Source organism: Neodiprion pinetum, chromosome 4 (genome assembly GCF_021155775.2).
Source record: "Neodiprion pinetum isolate iyNeoPine1 chromosome 4, iyNeoPine1.2, whole genome shotgun sequence".
Taxonomy (NCBI): domain Eukaryota; kingdom Metazoa; phylum Arthropoda; class Insecta; order Hymenoptera; family Diprionidae; genus Neodiprion; species Neodiprion pinetum.
In genome coordinates, this window is record NC_060235.2 from 216,046 (window position 1) to 237,769 (window position 21,724).

At 39.9% G+C, this 21,724-nt stretch overlaps 2 protein-coding genes and 1 long non-coding RNA gene across 12 annotated transcripts in view; 2 read left to right on the top strand and 1 right to left on the bottom strand.

Moving 5' to 3' along the window:
• The window catches only part of centrocortin (cerebellar degeneration-related protein 2-like), a 26,433-nt gene extending 15,172 nt beyond the window's left edge, over positions 1-11,261 (top strand). For 6 of the 7 annotated variants that reach the window (XM_046621601.1, XM_046621603.2, XM_046621604.2 and 3 more), the window contains 7 exons: positions 792-904; positions 3,361-3,509; positions 3,613-3,799; positions 4,859-5,145; positions 5,450-5,606; positions 8,250-8,934; positions 9,180-11,261. In XM_046621601.1, coding sequence (XP_046477557.1) covers positions 792-904; positions 3,361-3,509; positions 3,613-3,799; positions 4,859-5,145; positions 5,450-5,606; positions 8,250-8,934; positions 9,180-9,973 — 2,372 coding nt within the window. In that variant the 3' untranslated portion in view covers positions 9,974-11,261. The remainder of the gene's footprint in view (positions 1-791; positions 905-3,360; positions 3,510-3,612; positions 3,800-4,858; positions 5,146-5,449; positions 5,607-8,249; positions 8,935-9,179) is intronic. The other variant, XM_046621608.2, reaches the window with a different exon arrangement.
• On the bottom strand, positions 10,062-16,300 carry LOC124216739 (uncharacterized). Of its 2 annotated transcripts, XR_011176847.1 has the most exons (4): positions 16,204-16,300; positions 12,896-13,524; positions 11,671-12,790; positions 10,062-11,566 (listed from the first exon to the last, which is right to left on the bottom strand). It is a non-coding gene; the product is annotated as an uncharacterized lncRNA (long non-coding RNA). The 2 variants fall into 2 exon arrangements; XR_011176846.1 differs by having other exon boundaries at positions 10,062-12,790.
• On the top strand, positions 12,158-19,888 carry phtf (putative homeodomain transcription factor). Of its 3 annotated transcripts, XM_069135039.1 has the most exons (16): positions 12,158-12,285; positions 12,430-12,569; positions 12,639-12,856; positions 12,924-13,107; positions 13,212-13,349; positions 13,432-13,539; positions 13,622-13,900; positions 14,013-14,077; positions 14,302-14,465; positions 14,549-14,682; positions 14,777-15,086; positions 15,165-15,393; positions 15,477-15,572; positions 15,653-15,796; positions 18,445-18,540; positions 18,607-19,888. In XM_069135039.1, exons 1-16 carry the CDS (start codon positions 12,173-12,175, stop codon positions 18,754-18,756), a joined length of 2,568 nt encoding a protein of 855 aa, XP_068991140.1. In that variant the 5' UTR covers positions 12,158-12,172; the 3' UTR covers positions 18,757-19,888. The 3 variants fall into 3 exon arrangements, with proteins under 3 accessions (XP_068991140.1, XP_068991141.1, XP_068991142.1); XM_069135040.1 differs by lacking the exon at positions 15,653-15,796; XM_069135041.1 differs by lacking the exons at positions 18,445-18,540; positions 18,607-19,888 and adding an exon at positions 17,000-18,185.
• The last annotated feature ends 1,836 nt before the right edge of the window (positions 19,889-21,724 follow it).

A 21,724-nucleotide genomic window follows, 5' to 3' on the forward strand; every position in this document is an offset into this window, starting at 1 on the left:
AATAAACCTGCAGAGCGTTGATTCGACCGTTAATAAACACTCCGGCTCATCCTCAACTTCCACGAAAATGTTGATTTTGCCAAGTTGCAAGCATTTTGCTTTGTAGCAGAATCCTTCAATATCCGTCGGCTTGTGCTTGCTGAATAATACGTATACATACATGGCGGTCGAGCGTGGGACTCATTGTCATTGAATTTAAAATTATTGGAAATTTAATGGACTAGATGTAGCTTTGCTAATTCAAAGTGTTGGTTCAGCTGCGTTACAGCAGAGCAAATGCGATGGCCTGTGCGTATCGCGACCTTCGTAAAAATGTATAAAATTCTGCGGAGGTCAACGAAAGATGAAGACAAACGTCTCTCCTTGTCTCTCCCTGGATATTTTGCATTGAGCAGCGCACACCACCGTCTTTTGTTTATAATTTTAATATCCGCTGAATCGGACGTCGATAAGAAATACCGTTTATAGAACCTGAGGTTTAACGGAGACGCGAGATGCGAGAAACGCCCGAGGAGGAAACAAGCGATAACGGCCATATCGTGGCTAATTCTCTCTCGTGTTATGTTTCGCGGTCGCGAAAAACGTACATCTAAATCTAATATATAAGTATTGTACGTACACACGTGTGTGCGTGTGTTCCATAAGCTGTGATGACGTGACCGAGCACGATTCGCAATTTCTTATACAATTAGCAAGTCGGCGGTTGAAGAAGCGCACGGAGGCATACGTCACTGAACTCGCATTCGAACAAAAAATTTCCGAACGGTCGTTAAGTATGTTATACGTTGCAGATCTCCAGCTGGCCGCCGAACTCGGGAAGACCTTACTCGAGCGCAACAAGGAGCTAGAGAATCATCTTAAGCAGCAGCAGAACACGATCGACGAGCAGGCGCAGGAGATTGAGGTGAGAAAATTGCTAATTATGTATGTGACATTAGTTTTTCTCCCTGAAAATCCGCCCAGCGCTAGATGGCAAAACACCAGGCCCGAGTCAAACACGTTGCGTGGAATGCGGCGGCAGCCTGCCTGAGTCTCCATCGGGGCATGGTATGGCCCATGGCCCATGCGACGACACGGCCGAGCGAGGACCGGTTTTATTCTTTCAAGACACGCGTGCAGTACGTACGTACAGCGTGTAAAATCACGACGGTATGCCTTATGGTCAAGGCGCGCCCTGGGCCCCCTGGGCCCAAAGCGACACGCGCGCGCGGCGCCTCGTCTGCTCGCCCGCATACTCCGATCAGTTGTGGAATTTTTGAATTTTTTTTATGAAATAAACAGAAACTTTACATTCACGGCTGGAAGTTATGCAAACATCCTCGCGTGTTCTTTTCTCGCATTCTCTAATGTTCACAAGATGTTGTTTCTCCTACTACTCGCGGAAGGCCTGGCCGCGGGTGCAATGTAACGGTTCTCTCCTACTATTTCTCCATACTCTCAGAGTAATGGGGCCTGATTTTGCACCTTACTTGTCATCCTTTCCGATCGTTACGCAACTTCGACTATCCTGATCTTCCGCGAGACGTTATATTGAATAGCTGCTGTTTTCTTTTTAATTATTATCTCGCTTCTTCGCGTAATTCGTATGTTGTGGGGGAAAAAAAAAAAAAAAACTAGCCGCTCCTGTTCAAAATTCAACAATTATATGCCGTGCCTATTATTATTCATTGCACGGTAGTCCGAGGACAAGCTGTGAGGTGTGTAATTTATTCGATAACGTTTTTACGAAACAAAACGGAGACTGCGGTACACATGGCGTATCTTTCTTCATTCTTGTATTTTTTCCGTTCCGTCGGCTGACTGGTTTTCGAACGAGGTAGTAGGTACGTTGCGCGACTTTCACTGTAAAAACACCCAAACAATCATTCACAGTGTACGGTACGATGTCTAATTAGCAGCATATGCTCGCACGGTCTGCCGGGCCGACATTCGTCACTCGTACGTCTGTAAAAAACATGAATCTTGTTATACACCATGTAACCGTAGCACCGAATTCCATACGTAAACGCAGTGCATTTCGTACATGATCTATTCATTGCTCTGGCATTGACGCCGAATGAATGAATGAATGTCGTTCTTAACAGAGTGCTCGAAAACCTCCTTAAACATTTCCGTAAACGGGCCGATAACCAAGTTTTGGAACGACAAAGTGGGAGTTAGTAACGTTATCGTAACGACACATTGAGAAAAAAATCACTGTTTTCTTATTTTTACAATGATTTTCAAGGAACTGAGATTGCAAAATATGAGTATTTTTTGTTTTATTACTTACTGAATTTCAAATGGTTCCGAAATCGTGGATATAACTGTTTTCCCTCAGCACGGGTCGGTACGATATCGTTACTAACTTCAACATGATGTTTGGGAAGCTGTTGATACCCACCGCCACGGGTTTGCCAGTTCTGTTTTCTTCGGAGGATTCCTGGTTACAAATAAATTTCCGCGCTCATTTTTAAACACCACCGCATACATTACAGATTGTATTGTACTCGTGCCAGGCATAAGGTATTCCTTTCTATATGCAAATTGACGTGTAAGATCTGTTGTATCTTTGAGCCAAGAATGCTGCAAGGTTTCCGTTATAAAATTAGACCTGTGTGCATTATACATTTTTTATACAGCACCCCTTGCGTAACATCAAAATATCCGTATAACGTGTACGCTAACATTTATCTAAAAAACATCCCAAGGCTTCTCGTCATTTTTACCGTGCCCGAATAGATCGAAACACGATACCAACTGGGCGAATATGTCTCACAATAATACGTAATAGAATTTTGGTAAAGTGCTAAATGGATATCGATACCTCGTTCAATTTAAGCGAGTGACGATTCACCGATGCGTGGTTCACCGACACGAGTCGGAAATTATCGCAATTCGATAACCATCTCGTCTCGCGATTGTGGTTCTCGATGAACTTGACAACATCGTTCAAGGCCTTGGATCGATTGTTTGCCTGCCGGCCGGAACTCGTGACATTTCTCTTCTCGTTGCAATTTTTTTTTCTTTTTTTTTTGCCCGTTCCTCATTCCTCTCTTACCCGCAGGTTCGTGGTAGCTAAAGTCTAAATTCGGCCTGTATGCGGAAATTTGTAAAATTCTTTAGCCGGCGGGTTTATCCTGCAGTTTTTTCGCAACTCCTTATTGCATCAGCTATATTCTCAGCCGTTTTAACGCCACGGTGCACGATTGATATTTTACACGAGGTTACAACGGGTGACTGCGAATTTCCGTAGAACAAAATTATTCTTACAGCACGCTATTGTGCCAATGCAATCGAGAATGCATTTTTTTTTCGCGTAAGCCTGCAGGTGAAACGAGTCGGGAATGTAAAAGTAAACGGTTATCTCTCTGTCCGCAGTACATGAAAAAGCAAACTGCGGCTTTGAGGGAGGTAAACGATTCTCGATTGAGGGTCTACGAGCAGCTGGAAGTAAGCATACAGGATTTGGAGCGGGCAAACCATCGCCTGGCCCTCGAAAATTCCACGGATAAGAAACAAATCAAGAGGTAAAAACTTTATTACATTGGCTTCTTCGCGATTAACTCATTTCCCCCCTATTCGGCATTTTTTGACTGAGTTTTATGCGAATTTTTCCCCAACTCCGTACAGCCAGAGTTTTAACATCGAAACTCTCGAAGCTCGATGCGAAGAATTACAGAGAAAATTGGATGAGCTTGCCGCCGAACACGAAACTCTGCTTCGTCGACATCGCACCAATGATCATACGAATAATTTGCCAAATCGCGTCACCGCAATTTGGCAGGCCAAGGTATCGCAGGATGGCAGCATTGAAGAGGTATTCGGAACCATCAATTTTCCTTTATTATATGTACATACGTGCATTAGGCTGTATCAGAAAAATCGACTGTTTTTTTTTTTTTTCTTCAAAATCCAAGTTGAAAATATTGTTCGAAACGACGAAAAAAAGGATGCTGTCCAAGTTTCAGCTCTAAATATTAATGAAGCATGTAAATTCGAAAATTTGGTGATTTCGAAAAATTAACGACGTAGCCAGGAATCGATCCTGGCGTCTAGAGATGCTTAGCCGAAGCCTTACTCCACCAGACCACCTAGCCGCCCTGACTCTGTTGTCCTTAATTTCTCTCATCACCAGTGAGTTCGAAACTGTTTTCGTGCGCCTGTGTATGTATGTATTAAAAATTTCGTCTCTTCCGTCGTTAATTTTTCGAAATCACCAAATTATCGAATTTACATTCTTCAACAATTATCTTCTCGTAATTAATGATATGCACATCCGCGTATCATCTAATAGACGGCTTTGCCCGTCTTGCGTGGCTTCTCATTAGAAGTAAGAATTCAAATGTAAACATATCATCTACACACTACATTCTTTAACAGTGCTTGAAGAGACAAAATTCTAAATATTAATATTTAGAGGTGCTTCATCGCGATTTTCTATTTCCCACAAAAAAAAAAAACATACGTCCCGGTCTTATCGGTACACTAATGCGTTGACAAGTTACAAAATTCCAGAGTTTGAAAAAACAATTTCTCATGTTATTTAAATGGGAAATAGAAAATTGCGACGAGGCACCTCTTAATATTAATATAAACGATTAGAGCTGAAATTTGGACAACATCCTTTTTTCGTTATTTCGAAGAATGTTTTCGACTTGAATTTTGAAAATAAAGTAGATATTTTTTTTATACGTCCTAATATACATATAATATAGCCAACGAGTTTTTTTGACCACCGGTGGACAGTTTTTTGCTTCGGTGCATGTCTCGAAGAAAATTTCCCTAACGATCTCTGTGAGAATTTCCGAGTAGGTATTTATTTTCGTACACCTCAGCGACAACTGACAATCAGAGTATTTGATTTCGTTTACCACAGGACGCTGCCCCACCTAGCCCGTTGCCTGAAAAATCTGCGGATACGAGTATAAGAGAGCTGGCTTCCACACTGGCTAGCGACGATGAAATCACAGAGTTATTGCGGCAGCTTCACGAGGCGCGAAATCAGAGGGCACGGGAGAAAAAGAGAGTCGCGGAGCTTGGCGAACAGCTCAATTCAATCCTCCAGGAAAATTCGAGTCTCGAAGAGCAGCTCAATATGTGGCGACACAAGGCTGAGGACATGAAAAATCTCCAGGAAGAAATCAGCACTCTCGAAGAAGTCAGGTATTCTGACTTATTATTTAACTTTTATACTGCCGATTTAGTTCAATTTACACTCAATTGCGGTACAACCATCGCAGATACGAGAACGAGGGCTTGCGTGGTTATACTGTATATATTCGTAACGAAAAAACTCGACGAAATTAAAGATCATTTAATATCTGATAGTCGATTGATATACAAGTCTGACCAAACTTGCAGTTTTCAAGTACGAAACCATTATTCGTCACATTTTTTGTGTTTGTCTGATTATCGAATGTTTAACGTGTGAAATTTTTTCCTCATGCCGCTTTAAAATTGATCACAGACAAGGGCTCCTCTGCGGTCGGTGTTTGCGCGGCGTTGACAACAGGACGCACGATGCGCTCTCGATAATGTTGGACCAAGAGGAGGATGACGATCTGAGCCTGATCGAATCCATGACGACTGAAAGCTACAGGGAATCCGATACTCCTCTACCGCAGGTAAGGATTTATTCAAATTTTCATCCCCGCCTAATTCGGTGTCATAATCTCTCATGATTTTGCTCAAATTCACACGCCCAAAAATAAACAAATTGGTCGGGATTTTTTTTTTTTTTTTTTTCTTCTCCTCCATCTATTGTATCAATTTCTTTTCATACAGTTGTACAAAAACTTATTACAAGAGCCACAGGGTTGGACCTCAACTTCGACTTATAGGTGCAGATGAAATTACTTACCGTATCGTAAAATAACCGTGTCAGATTCCCGCATTGATTTTGTCTCAAATATAATATTGTGTCGGGATATTGAGTTTTACATTGCGTCAAGCAACGAGAGGGAGCAAAAAACGTGACGCTTCCGTGCCCTGCTCCAGAGGTTAAGAATTTTATGTTGGAATTTTTTTTGCAATTTCGATGAATCGTAACCTTCGAGATTGATTTTTTTTTCATATACGTGGTCATTTGACACTCACAGCCGTTCAATCCCATTGCCTCCAGTTTCGTACCAATTTAATCTCCACGCCCTGTACTTCCGTGAACCTGAATTTTCACAGCATCAAATTCATTGAAGGTAAACCTATAGGTTTCGCGAAAATATTACAGACACTAAATTTTTGTCTCTTAGAATCATTTTTCAATTCATAATTTTAAATGCACTTACACCGTTCTAGTAATGAGGTGATGGCTGCAGCGACATAACGTAACTTGTGGTTTTGTTTGTGCTTTAGGTGAAAACTATACCGTCCATAAAAGAGAGTAGACAGTTTCTAACTCTCATCTGGATGATAGTGACTAGTATTTGGAATGCGCCGTCTCTTCTAGGCCTGTTTTTGGAAACGTTGGATTATTTGAGAAACGAATGCGTCTTACCGACCATCCTGAAACCGTTCAGAATACCGTTATTTTTATTGAAAAAAATTCTACCGTCAAGAGTTATTCATAAAAACTGAGCTAACGCATAATAATATGTCACGGTTTTAATATGCGTGTATAATACATAATTATACCTACACGCCAGTTGTTTTTATAATCACTGCACGTTATACATATATGCCTATATACTTACAAATACACACGATTATTATTTTTATAGTTTTAAGCTATGCGCTATTCGCATTCGTGAATAGAGAAAGGAAAATAGACGCAAGTTAAGAGCACCCAAGAGAAATTCTAACTGCGCGGTTAGTTTTCCACTTCACTTATTTCATATCATTACAAATTTCTATGGACAAGAAAATTGACCAGAGTTACAAAAATACTGCAAATTTTTAATCATTCAATGGCGGCTGATTAATTTTTGTATTTGTAATTCACGAGTTATGAGCTGCTCGTTATCAATTAATCATCTTACTAATAATTTCACTTTTCTTCAGATACAGAAACATTTTTTCCCTAATTTCACATCTGTAGTCAATTACCGATCTTTCATTGCATTATAAAATCGAGGTATAGATCTTTGATATATATTCGTGTATTTGTTCTATCTTAATATACTGTTTGAATTCTTGGATTAATTTTATCATACAACAGAAGCGATGTGTTCTGTTATCTGATCTTATCTGATATTTGACGCATTACTTCTTCAAAGGCTTTCGTCAGTATGAATTGCGAAAAAGATCATGTCTTCGTGCATTTTTTTTTTGTATCGCGCAGTTCAATACTTGGTTGGAAGTTCAGTTTTTTTTTAAAAATCTTTAGTTCTGTTTTTCACACGTTATTAGTTTTAGTCTAGTTCCTAATACAATCAGTGCGTACAGGAGCATTAACGTATCGATGAAGAGGTAAATCAATCATTTTGTCTGATAGCAATTGAAGTACTTAAGATTTCGTTTGTTTACCATTATGCTTTATAAAATGGCGTCGTATATAAGACTGATAATGAGGGTTGTAATTTTTTTTTGCTTCGTCCTTTACATTTAGTCTCGTTTTTTGCCCTCCTCTTTTTTATTTTTTCTATTTTGTTGATATAATGACATATTGTCAGGAATACTTGTCGCAATTTCTTATTCTGTGACAACAACGTATTTCACGCTAGCTTCCTTCGCTCTAATATTTTTTCGTAACGGTTAAGTGAGACATATCTAATTTATGATATTATATTCGTCTAGTCTGATGATTTTTTGTAATAGCTAGGTTTTCATCAATTAATCATATTCTTCGTCCGATTTTTTACGCCAGATTTATATGATGTCTTAAATAAAGAGAATTTTTTACAAAATATATACCGTTGCGTTACAATGTTTTCTTTACATAATAAAACATACATCCTATAAATCTGGTGGTAAACCTGCATCATCCTTCATTCCATTTCATCCCCATGCGTATTGGAAAAGGATCATAATCAATGAATAATCACAGTATATATATATATACCCTATGTTTCTTTTGTTATCTTTGCTATTCAGTTTTTCAACACCATCGGTGCCAATCGTTCATCGTCTAAAGACGAAAAACTGAAAAAAAATATTCTATAGATCTCCTTCCACTATATACTAACGCCCTGACTTCTAAAAATCCAGACAACAATTGGCGTTGTTAGTTATTCATATACCGCTAGGCTGACTATATGACTCTGTTAAATACCGGTTGGCAATCTCATTGTCAATGAAACATGGGATGTAACGGATATAATTTGTTTCTGCAGGAAGTTGGTCAGAAATTCCAGGAAGAAGAGGTTGAGGACAACCCTTACAGGGTTCTCGTCGAGAAATATGAAGCTTTGCTCGAGGTGCAGCGGCACCCGGCACCGTGTAGAAAGGCGAACGGAGGGGGAGCCGGGGGCTGCTTGTCGCTCCAAGAAGAGCTGGTTATGTCGGGAGATTTCAACAGCTTTATAAACGGCTCTTCGTCCAACCAGCAGGAATCGCCGCCGACGCAGGTCGCGAGTATAAAGCGCGAAGTCTGCGCGTTACCGGCGCCGAAATCCACCGCTATCGAAACTCGCGGCAATAAGGGACTCAGGTCGGCGTGCAAAAAGCCCTTCTCCGGCACCCCGACCGACCTCTCGGAGGCCGAGTCATCGTCCTCTGGGTTCTCAGACGAGACCAGCAACAAGGCGACGCAAACGGACGACCCGCGGTCGGGCTCGCTTCTCTGCTCCATCGCCGACGGCGAGGACTGCAAGTTCAGCATCTATGACGACGCCAGCCCCATCGAAAGCCGTTTTCGCAAGACTCCGGAGTACAGGCAGCTGTTCCGCGAAATATTCGGTGTTCTGAAACGCGCCGCCGAAGCGAAGGACGAGGGCGAGAAGCTCCCTCTTCTCGACGACGCCCCCGGCTCATCACCATCCAGGGTTCCTCCGGTCAGCGTTGACGGCAACAATTACTGTAAGCCCGCTTATACGACAGTCGAACTATTGATACCGCCATTATTCCGATCGGCAATAATCGATTGTCGAATAACGAAGAGTCTCAACCAAACCGCGCTCTCTTATCAACTTCAACACTTTTATCATTTTACTGCCGTGTTAATCGTTCGACTGTCACGAATATAATATAATATTATAGTTATGTTTGTTCGCATCCCTTTCAAGCGCAATTTATTTCAAATCGGTACATTGTTTCCCAACTAGCGAGCCACCAATCTACCTTGAAGGAAAACGCTCCGAGCGAATTCACCGACGACAATCAGAGCGTAGTTTCTTCGGTCGTTTCCGAGCCACCGTACAGAAGCACCCCCGATTTTGGGGCGCAGAAAACAGGTCGACACGAGCCCTCGCAGTCGGCGAAACCTGCCAACAATTCGTCTTCTAGCGTTAACGGAACCGAGGAGCAAACTAAGGCAAATGGGATTGGAACGAGGCAGGGGATCCACCTCACCCCGATAAAACGACAGCCCCTTGAGTACCTCTCGGTCGGAGTGAACGTGAGGAAAAAGTCATCGGCGAAGAAGAACAGTTCGACTAAGAGAATGCAGGTGGGCGCCGGTGAAAGGCCGACGACACCGGATTCTGCTCAGGCGACCAACAGCAACAGGACGAAGCCGAACAGCGCGGGCAGGAGGAGATTCCGGGCGCCGAATTTCGGGCCAGAACAGGCGGAGAATGGAGGAAGTAACGGGGCCGTGTGGAACGGTAACACGCTGAATTTCTTCCCGAGCAAAACGATTGGCAAGGACACCATGCAGAGCAACGGGGGAACACCGCCGAACACCAAACAGAGCAACTGCTCGTTCGTGAGATACGTCAGCGAGCATCATAGCACGACGTACGAGTACCGACCGGGCACAGCGTCAGCCGAAGTTGCGCGTCTCAAACGACTCGAAATGTCCTACGCGGAGGCACTCCGCATGCCAAATAAACCAAAAACGTCACCTAATAGTAACAGTAGTAGTAGCATTAATCGTAGTATCAATCGTCGACATTAACTTTATTTAAAATTTTTTTATTTTATTTTATTTTAATTATCATCATTATTTTAACTATTATTATTATATTCTATTTTTTTGAGGCGCGTACACGTAGATCGATCTTCCGCACCAAGTCTGTCTTCTACCTATAAGTATATATCCTATATATTTATATTACACTCTATACACTGTATTTCAACACAGTGAGAATAATTTTTTTAGTACATATTAAACCATACCGACCTACGCCTTCAACGCGCAGGCTGGCCGAATTATTCCCCCTAGGGGATTCTGGATTGGCTTTAATCGCTGCAGGTGCAGCCATGTCATTTATATCCTCGTTATAATAACTCAAACTTGTAAATACAGTATGCCTAACGAGTATAGCATTTAGGTGTTCTTAATTTGATGTATATTTTTATTATTCCTACTTGGTATTTTTAATTTGATCGTATGTTTTTATACAGCTTTTGCTCCCGTTCTTTTCCTTTCATTATTAAATTCCTCGAATCTGATCGAAGCATAGTACGCCTGTCCATAAGAGTGTGATTGCTGTAATACAATAAGAAATCTGCAAAGTGCGTGTGTACAAGCGTATTTAAAAAATCGTCGCGAAATAAGATACCTATATTGAGTTCTGTATAATATTATTTCGTGAACCATAAAATGTACGGGTTCGATTTTTACGTAATAATTTAATTTTAATTCAATACGATGTGGTAAGAAGTATATACACACATTATACATACATGCATATGAAGGTGATGATAATAATTGCGTCGAACGTTGATTAATTGTTTTTCTTCGCATAACGTAATACAAAATAAACACGTACACAGAATTAACACATACGTATTGGATGATATAAACACATTTCAGATAACGTGGACGTCTCACCGATTTGAACGAGACACGATATTTTCAAAACGTTAATTATACACTTACACATATATGTGCCATAGAAATTCGAATGATAAATTATTATGACTGTTAATATTATCATTGTTATTGCCTTTCCGTCTTTGATACACGTCTTACATCCGCGTATAATATACAACTGCGTTTGTGTTTAATTATTTACAATAGACAATTTAATATTTATATTAGTCAATATTATGATATTAATTACAATCATTGTGTTTTATTATACATGCGCATATATTCTATATTAGACCTTGTAACGACCAGGTCAGAAACAGAACGAGATGGTAATTTCGAGAAATAACCTCAGCGAATGACCAATATACTGCAGTAGTTTTTATATACACTTAAGACCGTCAATAAAGCAAAGTCTATATCTTGTACATTTCAATCGAAAAAAAAAAAAAATTCATCAATTATTCACCACATCCATTCCAGATCGTCAATAACTGGGATGAACATGACTGAAACATACAATAGCCGAAACCGTATTACTCAGGCTTAATAAATAAGATGCAACGAGTATTGAATACTTTATGCCTATGCAAAATAACAAGATGCTTCACTCGGTTGTTTCTATGAGCTTAAAGCAGGTGGCAGCAGCGGTGAGTCTTTTCTCGATCGAATATGTGCCTTCGTCTGCTTCGTCGGTTTTTGCGTGACGCCAATTTGACACCAGTGTTTTCGAACCTGCCGACGACACACGGGTCATATCGACTATTATAGGCGTGCGTACTGCGATTATCCGGACCTATGTAGGTCGGTTCTATGTTTAATGGTGTGAGGAGACTTACAGGTGCAGGGTTGAAACAGCTGTCGAATTGCGATGTATCTACACATATATGTACGTTATACGGGGACACGGCGTATTGTATACATATGAAGTGACATCTCTTCTTTTTGAATGAATAATTAAATAAATAAATTGACAAACACGAAACGACGAAAGTTTTAACCGTCAACGCGTACTTATCGCAGTATTCGTCATTTTACATTATTTAACGCCTAGCCACAGGACAGGGAAAAATCGCAAGCGACTTCTCGGTAATAAGTGTTAATTTACGTACTACGTACGTACCACTGTTGCTTAACTTAATCTTCCGTATATTTATTTATGTCGGGTACGAAAAAACTTGCGATTATGTACTGAACATCTTCAAGTTTGTTCATGTATTATCCTCACCACATTCAGTGGTCGCAGCTGGTCATATCACTGATTAGAAAACCTGTGTTCCTGTGAATAATGAGTGAGATACGTATAGCTAAAAAACGAGCATTCAAGCTCATACAGCAGAAATGCATATATTAAATAAACTGTCAGAGGTCGAGTTGACAGGTTCTGCTGTTTGTCTTAAACGTAAAGCATCGCTGAATTTCTGCATTATGGGCCTCAACGATCTCATGTTCTGGTTAGTACCAATTTCGTTATGTACTTTTCATTATTTGAATAACAGCAACTTGTACTCACATTAGTTCTTTGAAATTTTGTAAGCCCTTGACAGCTACAAACTGACATCTAAATTTATTTCATAGTTTGTCTCTGCAAATTTTAGGTATCAGAAAAAAATTGGAACTTATGATAAACAGCAGTGGGAGAAAACCTTGGAGCAGCGATTCATAAACCATTTTATATGGATTCCTGTCGCCAGAGCAAACTTCAAGACGAACTTGATAGATGTTGATCTAGTGAGAGGCAAGTAATCGTATGACCCTTGTCATAAATGTGAAAATTATTAATTTTCCACTGATTCTGATTTCTTAGGGTCGTCGTTTCCCAAAGCAAAACCCGAACACGGATTATGCACTGTTGCTTATCTTGCTGTCCAAAGGCTCCTGTTCCTCCCATTGCACAAATCTTGGTGGGTGCAGCAGACCAGTCCACGAATATTTTTACTCTTCTTACTCCTTTACTGCCTGCAAATATTTAACATCGGCGTCTACTACTACTACTACTCAGTGAAGGACAGCAGCGAGCCTGAAGTGCGTTCGAAAGTTGATGTCTGTTCAGCAGTCACTTACATCCGATTTCATACCTAATCATTTTCAGATTGTATCAGCCTTTGAAGTCCTGATTCCAGCCGGTATGATGCTGATACTGTGCATGGTGCACTCTCAGATTGTTTCCACCAGCTCTGGGCGAGCCACGGCCAACAGTGAACACAGTGCCAAACCGAATAGATCGAAGCGCCGGAGATGCCACGTGAACAAAAAAAGGACACATCACAATCCACGTCAGTGAATTAAATTCCTATGTATAAATATGCATGGTCTTTATCGTGCAAAGTATTTATTACATAAAATTATTTCGATTTACCACTGTTTCCATTCTTCCCAGTTGCTCAGGAGGCCAAGTATTACCATTATAGAGGCCCTAAAGAAGCGAGTACTGCTGTTGGTGGAATTTCATCATCCGTTAGATTTGCCAAGAGCGTTATTATCCCAGAGCCCAGCATCGTATCTCCTATCCAGGCTGGTTATCACAAGCGTCGTTGAATCTTATCTTAACGGCTACAATTGCTTGATCTCCTTCTCATGAAACTTTATATTACAGCAAGTATCCAACGATGCTCGGGGACCAGAAGAGAAAGATACAGCACCCGATGCAAATTTTCTACATGCACATGACGGTCCTGTTGATGGTTCTTTACCTACCAACAAACCAGGTCAGATAGAAACTTCCCCCATGAGAAACGTATCTCTCCATTATAAATCTAATTTAATTGATTTTTATTTACTCAATTGTAGTGGTGAATGACGCTAATGGTAAGGCACATCCTGAACTGATTAAAATTCAACAATATATTCATCAAGATGACGATGGGTTTGAGAGCTTAAATGGAAATGTTTCGAGCGAAATCGGAGAGATTACTGCTGATCAGCTGGCGACTCGAATCGAATGTGATGAAAGAAAGGAGAAAAATGAGGAAAAGCGATGCTGCGCTGGAAAATGTAAGAACTGGTACCAGGGTGTAATAAATGGTGGGGGACAGCATCAAGACGACACGCATCAGTGCAAATCATCAGGTCTGAATAACGTATTTTCCAGTTATGTTAGGGCGAATTGAGTACATTAGTCGAAGCGTAGAAGAATTATTCATTTCATAGTTTTTTTTAACTATAAATATTTTTCCCACAGTGAACATAGCTCAATCAAAAAAAAGGAATTATTCGGATAATGGAAGACAGCAGATGAAAGATCCAGTACGTATATTTTATTCTGTTTTGATTGAATACTTCAATCGTTTCTCAATGTATTTCATCATTCACGATTATTCATCGTACTATACGACTTAATGACAGTTTTGAACGATTAGTTAGCTGTGTGAGAAAGCTTTACCTCTGATCAAATGTGTTATGGCTGGTGATAAGCAAATCTGTGTCCAATTTAAATAAAATGGTTCTTTTTATTCGCTGAATCATATAAGACAAGTGAAGTCTCAGCCACATTTGTCAAATATGATAAGCAGTGCGAAAGTGAAGAGGAAGGTGAGTGTGAAGATGCGGCCACACAACATCTCACGGAAGCTACAACATCGGCCACTGAATGGATGGGTGTCACCACAAACAGCGACGAAGAATGCAGCTACAGGTAAGAAGCCGAAATGGTGTTTGCATAATAACAGCATCAAGTTGTTGGTATTTAAATACAATAAATGAGAAATCAAATTTTAGTTCCGAACTAGAGGAGTCAGAGTCAGATGTCGGGGTGAATGTCAACCCGGGAGAATCTTTGGAAAATCCATTCTCCTGGGAGTTTGAGATCCCAAAATTCAAGCGGATTCCTTCTTGGTCGGCACCAGACAGTGGTGAGTTTTGTCAAACATTTCATTGATATTTTTTTTTTTTTTCTTTTTTAAGTAGAAAATTTCTCTGATCAACATCATAATCCGCCTATTGCAGTATCGTGTACTATTTGGAAAAATGGACATTTGGGAAAAGTTGAACTGTCTGTTCTTGAAATAGCGTCCTTGATAACATACAGAGTCGAAGCCATACGAGAGAGTATGGACTACTTTTACTGTGGTCTTGTATTTTCCATAATACTTTCTTTCATACCATCGATGTGGCGGCTGAGTGATCAAATAAGAAAAGACCCCGTCGGTAACATAACAGGGACCCTAGTTCTCGGGGATTTGTCACAGGTCATTTTGGACACGTATCCAGATACCCTGTGTCGAATTATTGATATAGCATTTGGAACTACACTCTGGTAAATGAGACTTTGAAACTTTTCTTGTAAGCTGAGTATTAGAATAATAAAAATTTACCAATTGTGTAACTTTTTTAGGGAGCGCACGGTTATCCTCATATCTTTTTTCGAGAGATTGACGCTTTCTTGCCTCCTTTTCTTCCTGGTTGCTGTGGCGGAACGTACTTACAAGCAGCGTTTACTGTGTGCTAAATTATTTTCCCATCTAACGTCTTCGAGGCAAGCCAGGCAGTCGGAACTCCCCCATTTTCGACTCAACAAAGTTAGGAATATTAAGACGTGGTTGAGCGTCAGATCCTACTTGAAGGTAAAATATTTATCTAATGTTTTGCTTTTCATCCAAAAATTGTAAAACATTTAAAAATAGTCAATCTATCTACTGTCTTACAGAGGAGGGGACCCCAACGTTCCGTCAACATGATAGTGTCTGCTGTTCTACTTCTCACATTGCTCTTGCTGTCATTCATAAGCTTAGAGTATATAAAGGTAAGATTCAGCTATCGGAAATCTTACTTTAATAAAACGCTGCACACTTCCGGATGTGACGAAATCACTTTAACCTTCAGGATTCAGAAAGTCTACATTCACAATATACCGTCGAAGCGCTCTGCTGGAGTTGTGCTCTCGGAATATTTATCCTCCGTTTCATGATGCTCGGTACAAAGATAGACAGAAAGTACAGAAACATTTCGATTCTGCTGACAGAACAGGTAATGTGTTCTTCAATTGCCCCATTTTACTTATAGCAAGAAACTTGATTTGTGCATTTCATTCGTTTTCAAATATGATAAAGAGGAAAAACCGTAGTCCGTATTTAAGACGTGTTTCTACTTGTTGCAAAACTAGTATTCGTTGAAAATGTTGATGATTTTTTTATTTTTTTTTTTTTTGCTAATTTGAGACAAGCGAAGACACGAATAGAAAAAAATTTTAATTGCTAGTGAACAGTGAAACACAAAAATAACAATTGGTGTACATGTACCCACAATAAAGATCCGAAAACTCTGTGGAATTCGTGAAGCAATAAATGTAAATGTAAGGAGAATCTAATCCTATGTAAGTTGGCAAGTTCTATCCGTTGATTGAGAATACACAGTAAAACTATCTTCAGACTCACTCGGCCCCACACAGGTGGAAGAAATATTATCCCATGGCTGAATGGCTTTATATCTTTAGTCAACGTTCTATCCTCCGGCCTTCGGCTAACAATATCTTTCATACTCGAGTCTGGTGAAATCTGTAAGCACGTGTCGGAGGTTTGATTGGTGGTAAAATCCAATTGGTGGATTTTCGTCCAATCAAGACCCAAGAGTGGGGGTCTGTCTGTACTCTGCAGCTGCCAATTGCATCTGCCGAGCATCTGCCGAGACCCTTCGCTGCCAACCGTAGAACGCAAAATACAAGCGGATTTATTCAACGCGTGCTAAACGAGAAACCCAGCGGGTGTCGAAAGGATTAGAAAATAAAAGTGAAATACAAACTACCTAATACGAACTTGAAGTCGCGTAAGTATATTTCGCGGCTAATTTAAATCCACGTAATTGTTAAAAATTTGACCAAATTACATTCCTAGCGTTGGCGGCAGTTGAAGATGTCAATTTGAATATGACACCTGGCAGTTGCGAATTAAACCGGCAAACCCTCAGGACTCGGGAGTCTAGCTCTGTTAGCTTTAAATAAAATTGAGCAATTCTATCCTCCCTCAAAAACTGCAGGAAAGTTGATAGGAAGGTGTGCATATAGAATTATTTGGAGTCAATTCTGTATTTCAAAACACGTCAGTATTTGTTTGTGATTTCATGCGTACAACATAACGTTTTAACGCTGTGTAATCCACTATAAAGCTGATCTCCACCAATAAATTTGTAACCAATCCCTGCTAACCGCAACCAGATATTCACAATGGACACTAGGCTCAGGGCAACCAAATTATCTGGCGTTGTGAAGACGTATAAGAAGAAGGCAACCACTACCAAGCAGTACCTGAAACCAAGCACGTTGGCTGCGATGAACATTAATCTCCCGGTGAAAGCGGATGTTAACAATCGTGTAGTGTTGAAAACGCTATCCCATATCCAGGACAATGTCGCAGCTGTGACAAAGCGTCCTTCACCTCAGGAGGATGTGATCAATACAAATGCAATGAAGCCAGCAATAGTTGCAAACGGAGCTATGACAACTGTAAAGCCATTGATCGCTGCAAAGGCAGCGATGACAATAGTGAAACCAATTAGGCCGAAGCTTAGCAAATGGGATTTCAAGGGACGTCTGGCTTATACGGAACAAGAGTTGGTATACTTTAAAAATAAATTGAAGAACGCGACGACAGAAAGCAGCGAGCTCACCACAGTATTGGAAACCTTGTCGAAGAGTGCGAAATGTGAGAAAGAAAGGGGAGAGGAAGCTGAGAAAAGATACTGTGAATTGGTTGAGGAACGCGATAGGCTGACAAGTATAATGAAAAATTTTCAAGCGACTTCTGAGTCACTGAAGACTGACGTTGACCAGCTTAAGACTGAACTGTACAAAACACAATGCAGTCTCAACCAACATAAGGAGGATTATGAAAACCATGATGCTGAGATGTCAGCTGCGGTTAATAACATTGAAAAAGTGATGAAGGAGAATTTTGAGCATGAAGAATCTGTGAGGTGCTTGAAAAAGCGCAACAAGGAACTCGAAATTGTTTCAAATGAACTTGGGAAGAAGAGGCAGGAGATGCTAGAGACTCTTAAATTGTTGAAAAGGGACGACTAAGCTGACATTACATCCCTGTGATTGATTGTATGATACATTACGTAGAATTTGTCGGAAATTTAAAGTTAGCTTGAATACCCTTATTTTGTACGAGAGGATCAAGCCAATCTCAAGTCTTATAAATTAAATGAATCTTGATCCTGGGATTCAGTTTTCTAATTTTACCAGCTTGAAATCTAAAAGAATTATTACTCCCAATTCGTACTCTTATCTTTTCATTTGTAAAAATGTTCAATTTATTACTTAAATATATTGGTGTCAGTGGACAGAGTAATATATATATATAATGAATATATGTATTCTAATAAATTATTATTGTTATATAAGGATTGACAATATCTAATTTTTTCTTTTCGTGTTACCTCTACATTTGTTACATTGAATAAGTTGTTAAAGATAAAATGTTCAATATAATCCAAATCTTGCATAGCATTCATTTTAAAAACATGATGAGAATGTCAAATAAGAAGTGACTGTAGAAGGGTAAAGATAGGCAAGATGCATTACATGAATCTGTGACAAGTTACTCGTCTAGAGGCGTGCCTAATTTCATAAATTGCTTACAAATATACAAAATTGGGTACCATTTTTCTTTGTGCAGATCAATCTTTACCTACAAATTGAGCAGAAACCGCAAAACAAGGACGAACTTATGGTCGCTAACAGCGTGCTGAAGCTGGCTGCAGATTTACTGAAGGTACATGATAGGGATAAGTGGATATGAAGTATTACCATTACTTTAACAACTTCTTATGATTTTCAGGAATTAGAAAGCTCTTTCAAAGTGTCCGGTCTCCACGCAAATCCCTACATGTATACCATCACCAAGGTGGTCATACTTTCTGCGCTCTCGGGAGTTCTGTCGGAGCTTCTTGGATTCAAACTTAAGCTACACAAGATCAAGATCAAATAATAAAATCTCAATATAGCCTCAACTTTGGGAATGCGTTGTGTCATAATAATGTGCTACGTGTACTTTCGATTTTCGAATTCGTGGCAAGGTCATAAATTCTCTACCGGTCTACTTATATAGAATAGAATGGCACTGTATAAGATAGAGGTATGTATGTGTTAGTCAAAGGCCGAACTTTATACAGCTCAATGATATAAAACGCGTTATGCAGTGGAGTACCAGTGTCCGTAGTTGAAGATCTCATACATATGGGATCATTATAGATATACAAGATGAAAATTATAATAATAATAGCAACGCATAATAATAATCATCATCTTGTTTAACGCAGAAGATCGTCATTCTCTGGGATAGTAATGACCTTTGGAAGCTCTTAATAATCATTATGCAACACTATTTCTTTGTTCGAAATTTATAACACACGTAGTCAGAAGAACAGCTGTGGCTTACTTTAGTTGCAATTTATTTTTTCTTCTACCGAACTCTCTCACGCAGCAATCAATGGTTCTGTTCTGACCGTTACGTCCAGCTAATTATGATTATCTAAGTTGGTTATTTTATTTATCTTTCATCCTACCGGTTCAAATTATCTCATTCTTAACGAATAATAATCAGCGATCGAGTATATGGTACCTTGGTATTCAAACAAGGTCAGAAAGTAGGGGGGAAAAAAATTTGTGAACAAAATTGATGATAGGTTGAACGAGTAGTCGCATCAAACGCAGCATATGTACATACATACAATTAATTGCATATTACGTTTCGATTTGTCATAAGCATATTTATTGTAACGAAAATCTCTAAACACCGTAGTTATACCAGGCAACTTTCTGCATTTGTTGATCATTCAACTAATCACAGTAAGGGGTTGTTATTGTTATCGTTGATGTTGCCATTATTATCGTTGTTGTCGTTGTTGTATTATACGCCTATTAATCTAGATACATATTATGGTCGCATGAATTTACTCAGATGCAGCTTTGACTAAGTAAATTGGTGAACGAAAACGAAATTCGAGTCTTATCGTGGTGGTAATAAGTGTCTTAGAAAAAAAGAAATGGTAAATAGTTGTAAAAACAAATAATATCGGACAAAATAGATATATGCAATAAAAGTTCGAAATCGAAAATTATGTTGCTTCCAATTTTGGCCTGACGGATATAAACATTTATTATTAAACAATGAGCCTGACGTGCATGTCAGTGACAAATAATGATGTGAATAATCAACCATAGGAAGGAACAAAATTTCACTAGTATTATGTCTGAAATATTATCTATCGTAATAATCATAAATCTATAGGTATACAACAGGGTATGAATTTACATTACATTTCATTTACATACGGTAGGCAATTACTGCCGGATGATTGTGTAGCGCCTAATCGCAGGCAAGCCTACGGTACCGCTGCAGCTGTATGCTCACGACCCTTACAACCACTTATCACGCAAACTTATATAACCTGTAAACACTATTTACTATTAATAATTGAACAATTAAGAGACTGTGGATATAAATTTTTTGCGGTTTAGGTTCGGTTAATTGTTGGCTTGTTATTTTTACACAAATTATATGGTCGTCATAAATTTAGCCGTGTGTCATGTGCTCGACTTTGCACAACACTCGGTACTTTTGCCGCGTTTAATTAGCTATGCTATTTATTATTTCTTCCGCACGTTGTTGGGCATTCGTCTGCGTGTACCCTACGCTTTAATACTTCGTTACAAGTATACGTGTTCTGTGTCATTTCCCGGGCAAAAAGAATAATACAGGTTAAATAATAACCTCTCAAGATTTCACGGCAAAATTCTGTGGCATTACACCTCTCCTCCGTATCAAGTGATTGCGAAAATTTCGGGATAACGCAACGATCGTGAATATAATAATGTTCACCAATCGTGCCTCTAATTATCGCTACGTGTAAATAACAATATGGGTAGATATACTGGGTAATACGCAGGAAGAATACAAGTCGAGCGGTTACTCGTGTTGAACGATAACTCCAGAATCATTGGAACTTGAAGAAAATAAGAAAATCAAGATTACAAATTCTTGTAACAGAGAAGACCCATAAGTCCGATCAGAACTATAGGTATCGTGATGTCGGATAATTAGGTATGTATGTACGTTGACGAATTATGGTTTAATCCAGTGTCGCTGCAGCCCTGAAATGGTTTCTAGGCCGCTTCGGTACCTCAATTGTAACCGGGAACGCCGCTATTAACGAACAATCCAGTTGGTGTCTGATGCTGGGAGGTTGGATTCGGGCGGCTACGTTCCGCTCGTTCCGCTCATACCGAGTGGTCAAAATGCAGCCTCGTCGGTGATCAACACGAATTTCTCCGTATGAGCCATTTGACTGCGAGTTTTATTTGTAATTGTGACGGAAAGTTTGACGGAACATTGGAATAATTAGTTCCGAGGTGAACATTTACATGCAGAAGGGTTGATATTACTTTTTGCACCTGTAGTGCGAATTGTATGGCAGGGTGTTTCTCTCATACGGAATGAGAAACAGGTAGAAATTAAGCAAGGGAACCCCAACTGACGGCGGTTTGGAAACTCAACAACTGCGTGCCGGGAATTCGAACAAGATATCAGTTGATCGCATCCCGTGCCAATTTTTCCTACCCATACGAAAGTGTGATTTGTATTTACAGAAACACCCGTTGTACAGAAATATGTTCCCCCGGCCAACGGAACTCGTGGCTGCAGCAGGAGGAACGGAGTGGAGCCGAGTGAACACAAGCATCGCCGAAGTCGGTGTGGCTAAGGCATCGGCACGTTGACCTTAGGGTACGTGCACACCGGTGAGCGGTCGCCTGCGGACGCGGGAACTCGTCGATACTGGGTTAGAAAAGCTACGCATGCAAAACGTGAACGATAAAAGTAAGCAAAGCAAGCGATCGTCGGTGTGCGGACCCCCTAAAGCATCGTGATTCGCTCTTCATTTGTGCTGTACCATAAG

Bases quoted from the DNA above. Each gene is read 5' to 3' on its own strand.
- phtf (XM_069135039.1), top strand. From the start codon at position 12,173: ATGCATATATTAAATAAACTGTCAGAGGTCGAGTTGACAGGTTCTGCT. The intron at 12,570-12,638 runs GCAAGTAATCGT...CTGATTTCTTAG, and splicing joins AGATGTTGATCTAGTGAGAG to GGTCGTCGTTTCCCAAAGCA. The intron at 15,087-15,164 runs GTAAATGAGACT...TAACTTTTTTAG, and splicing joins GCATTTGGAACTACACTCTG to GGAGCGCACGGTTATCCTCA.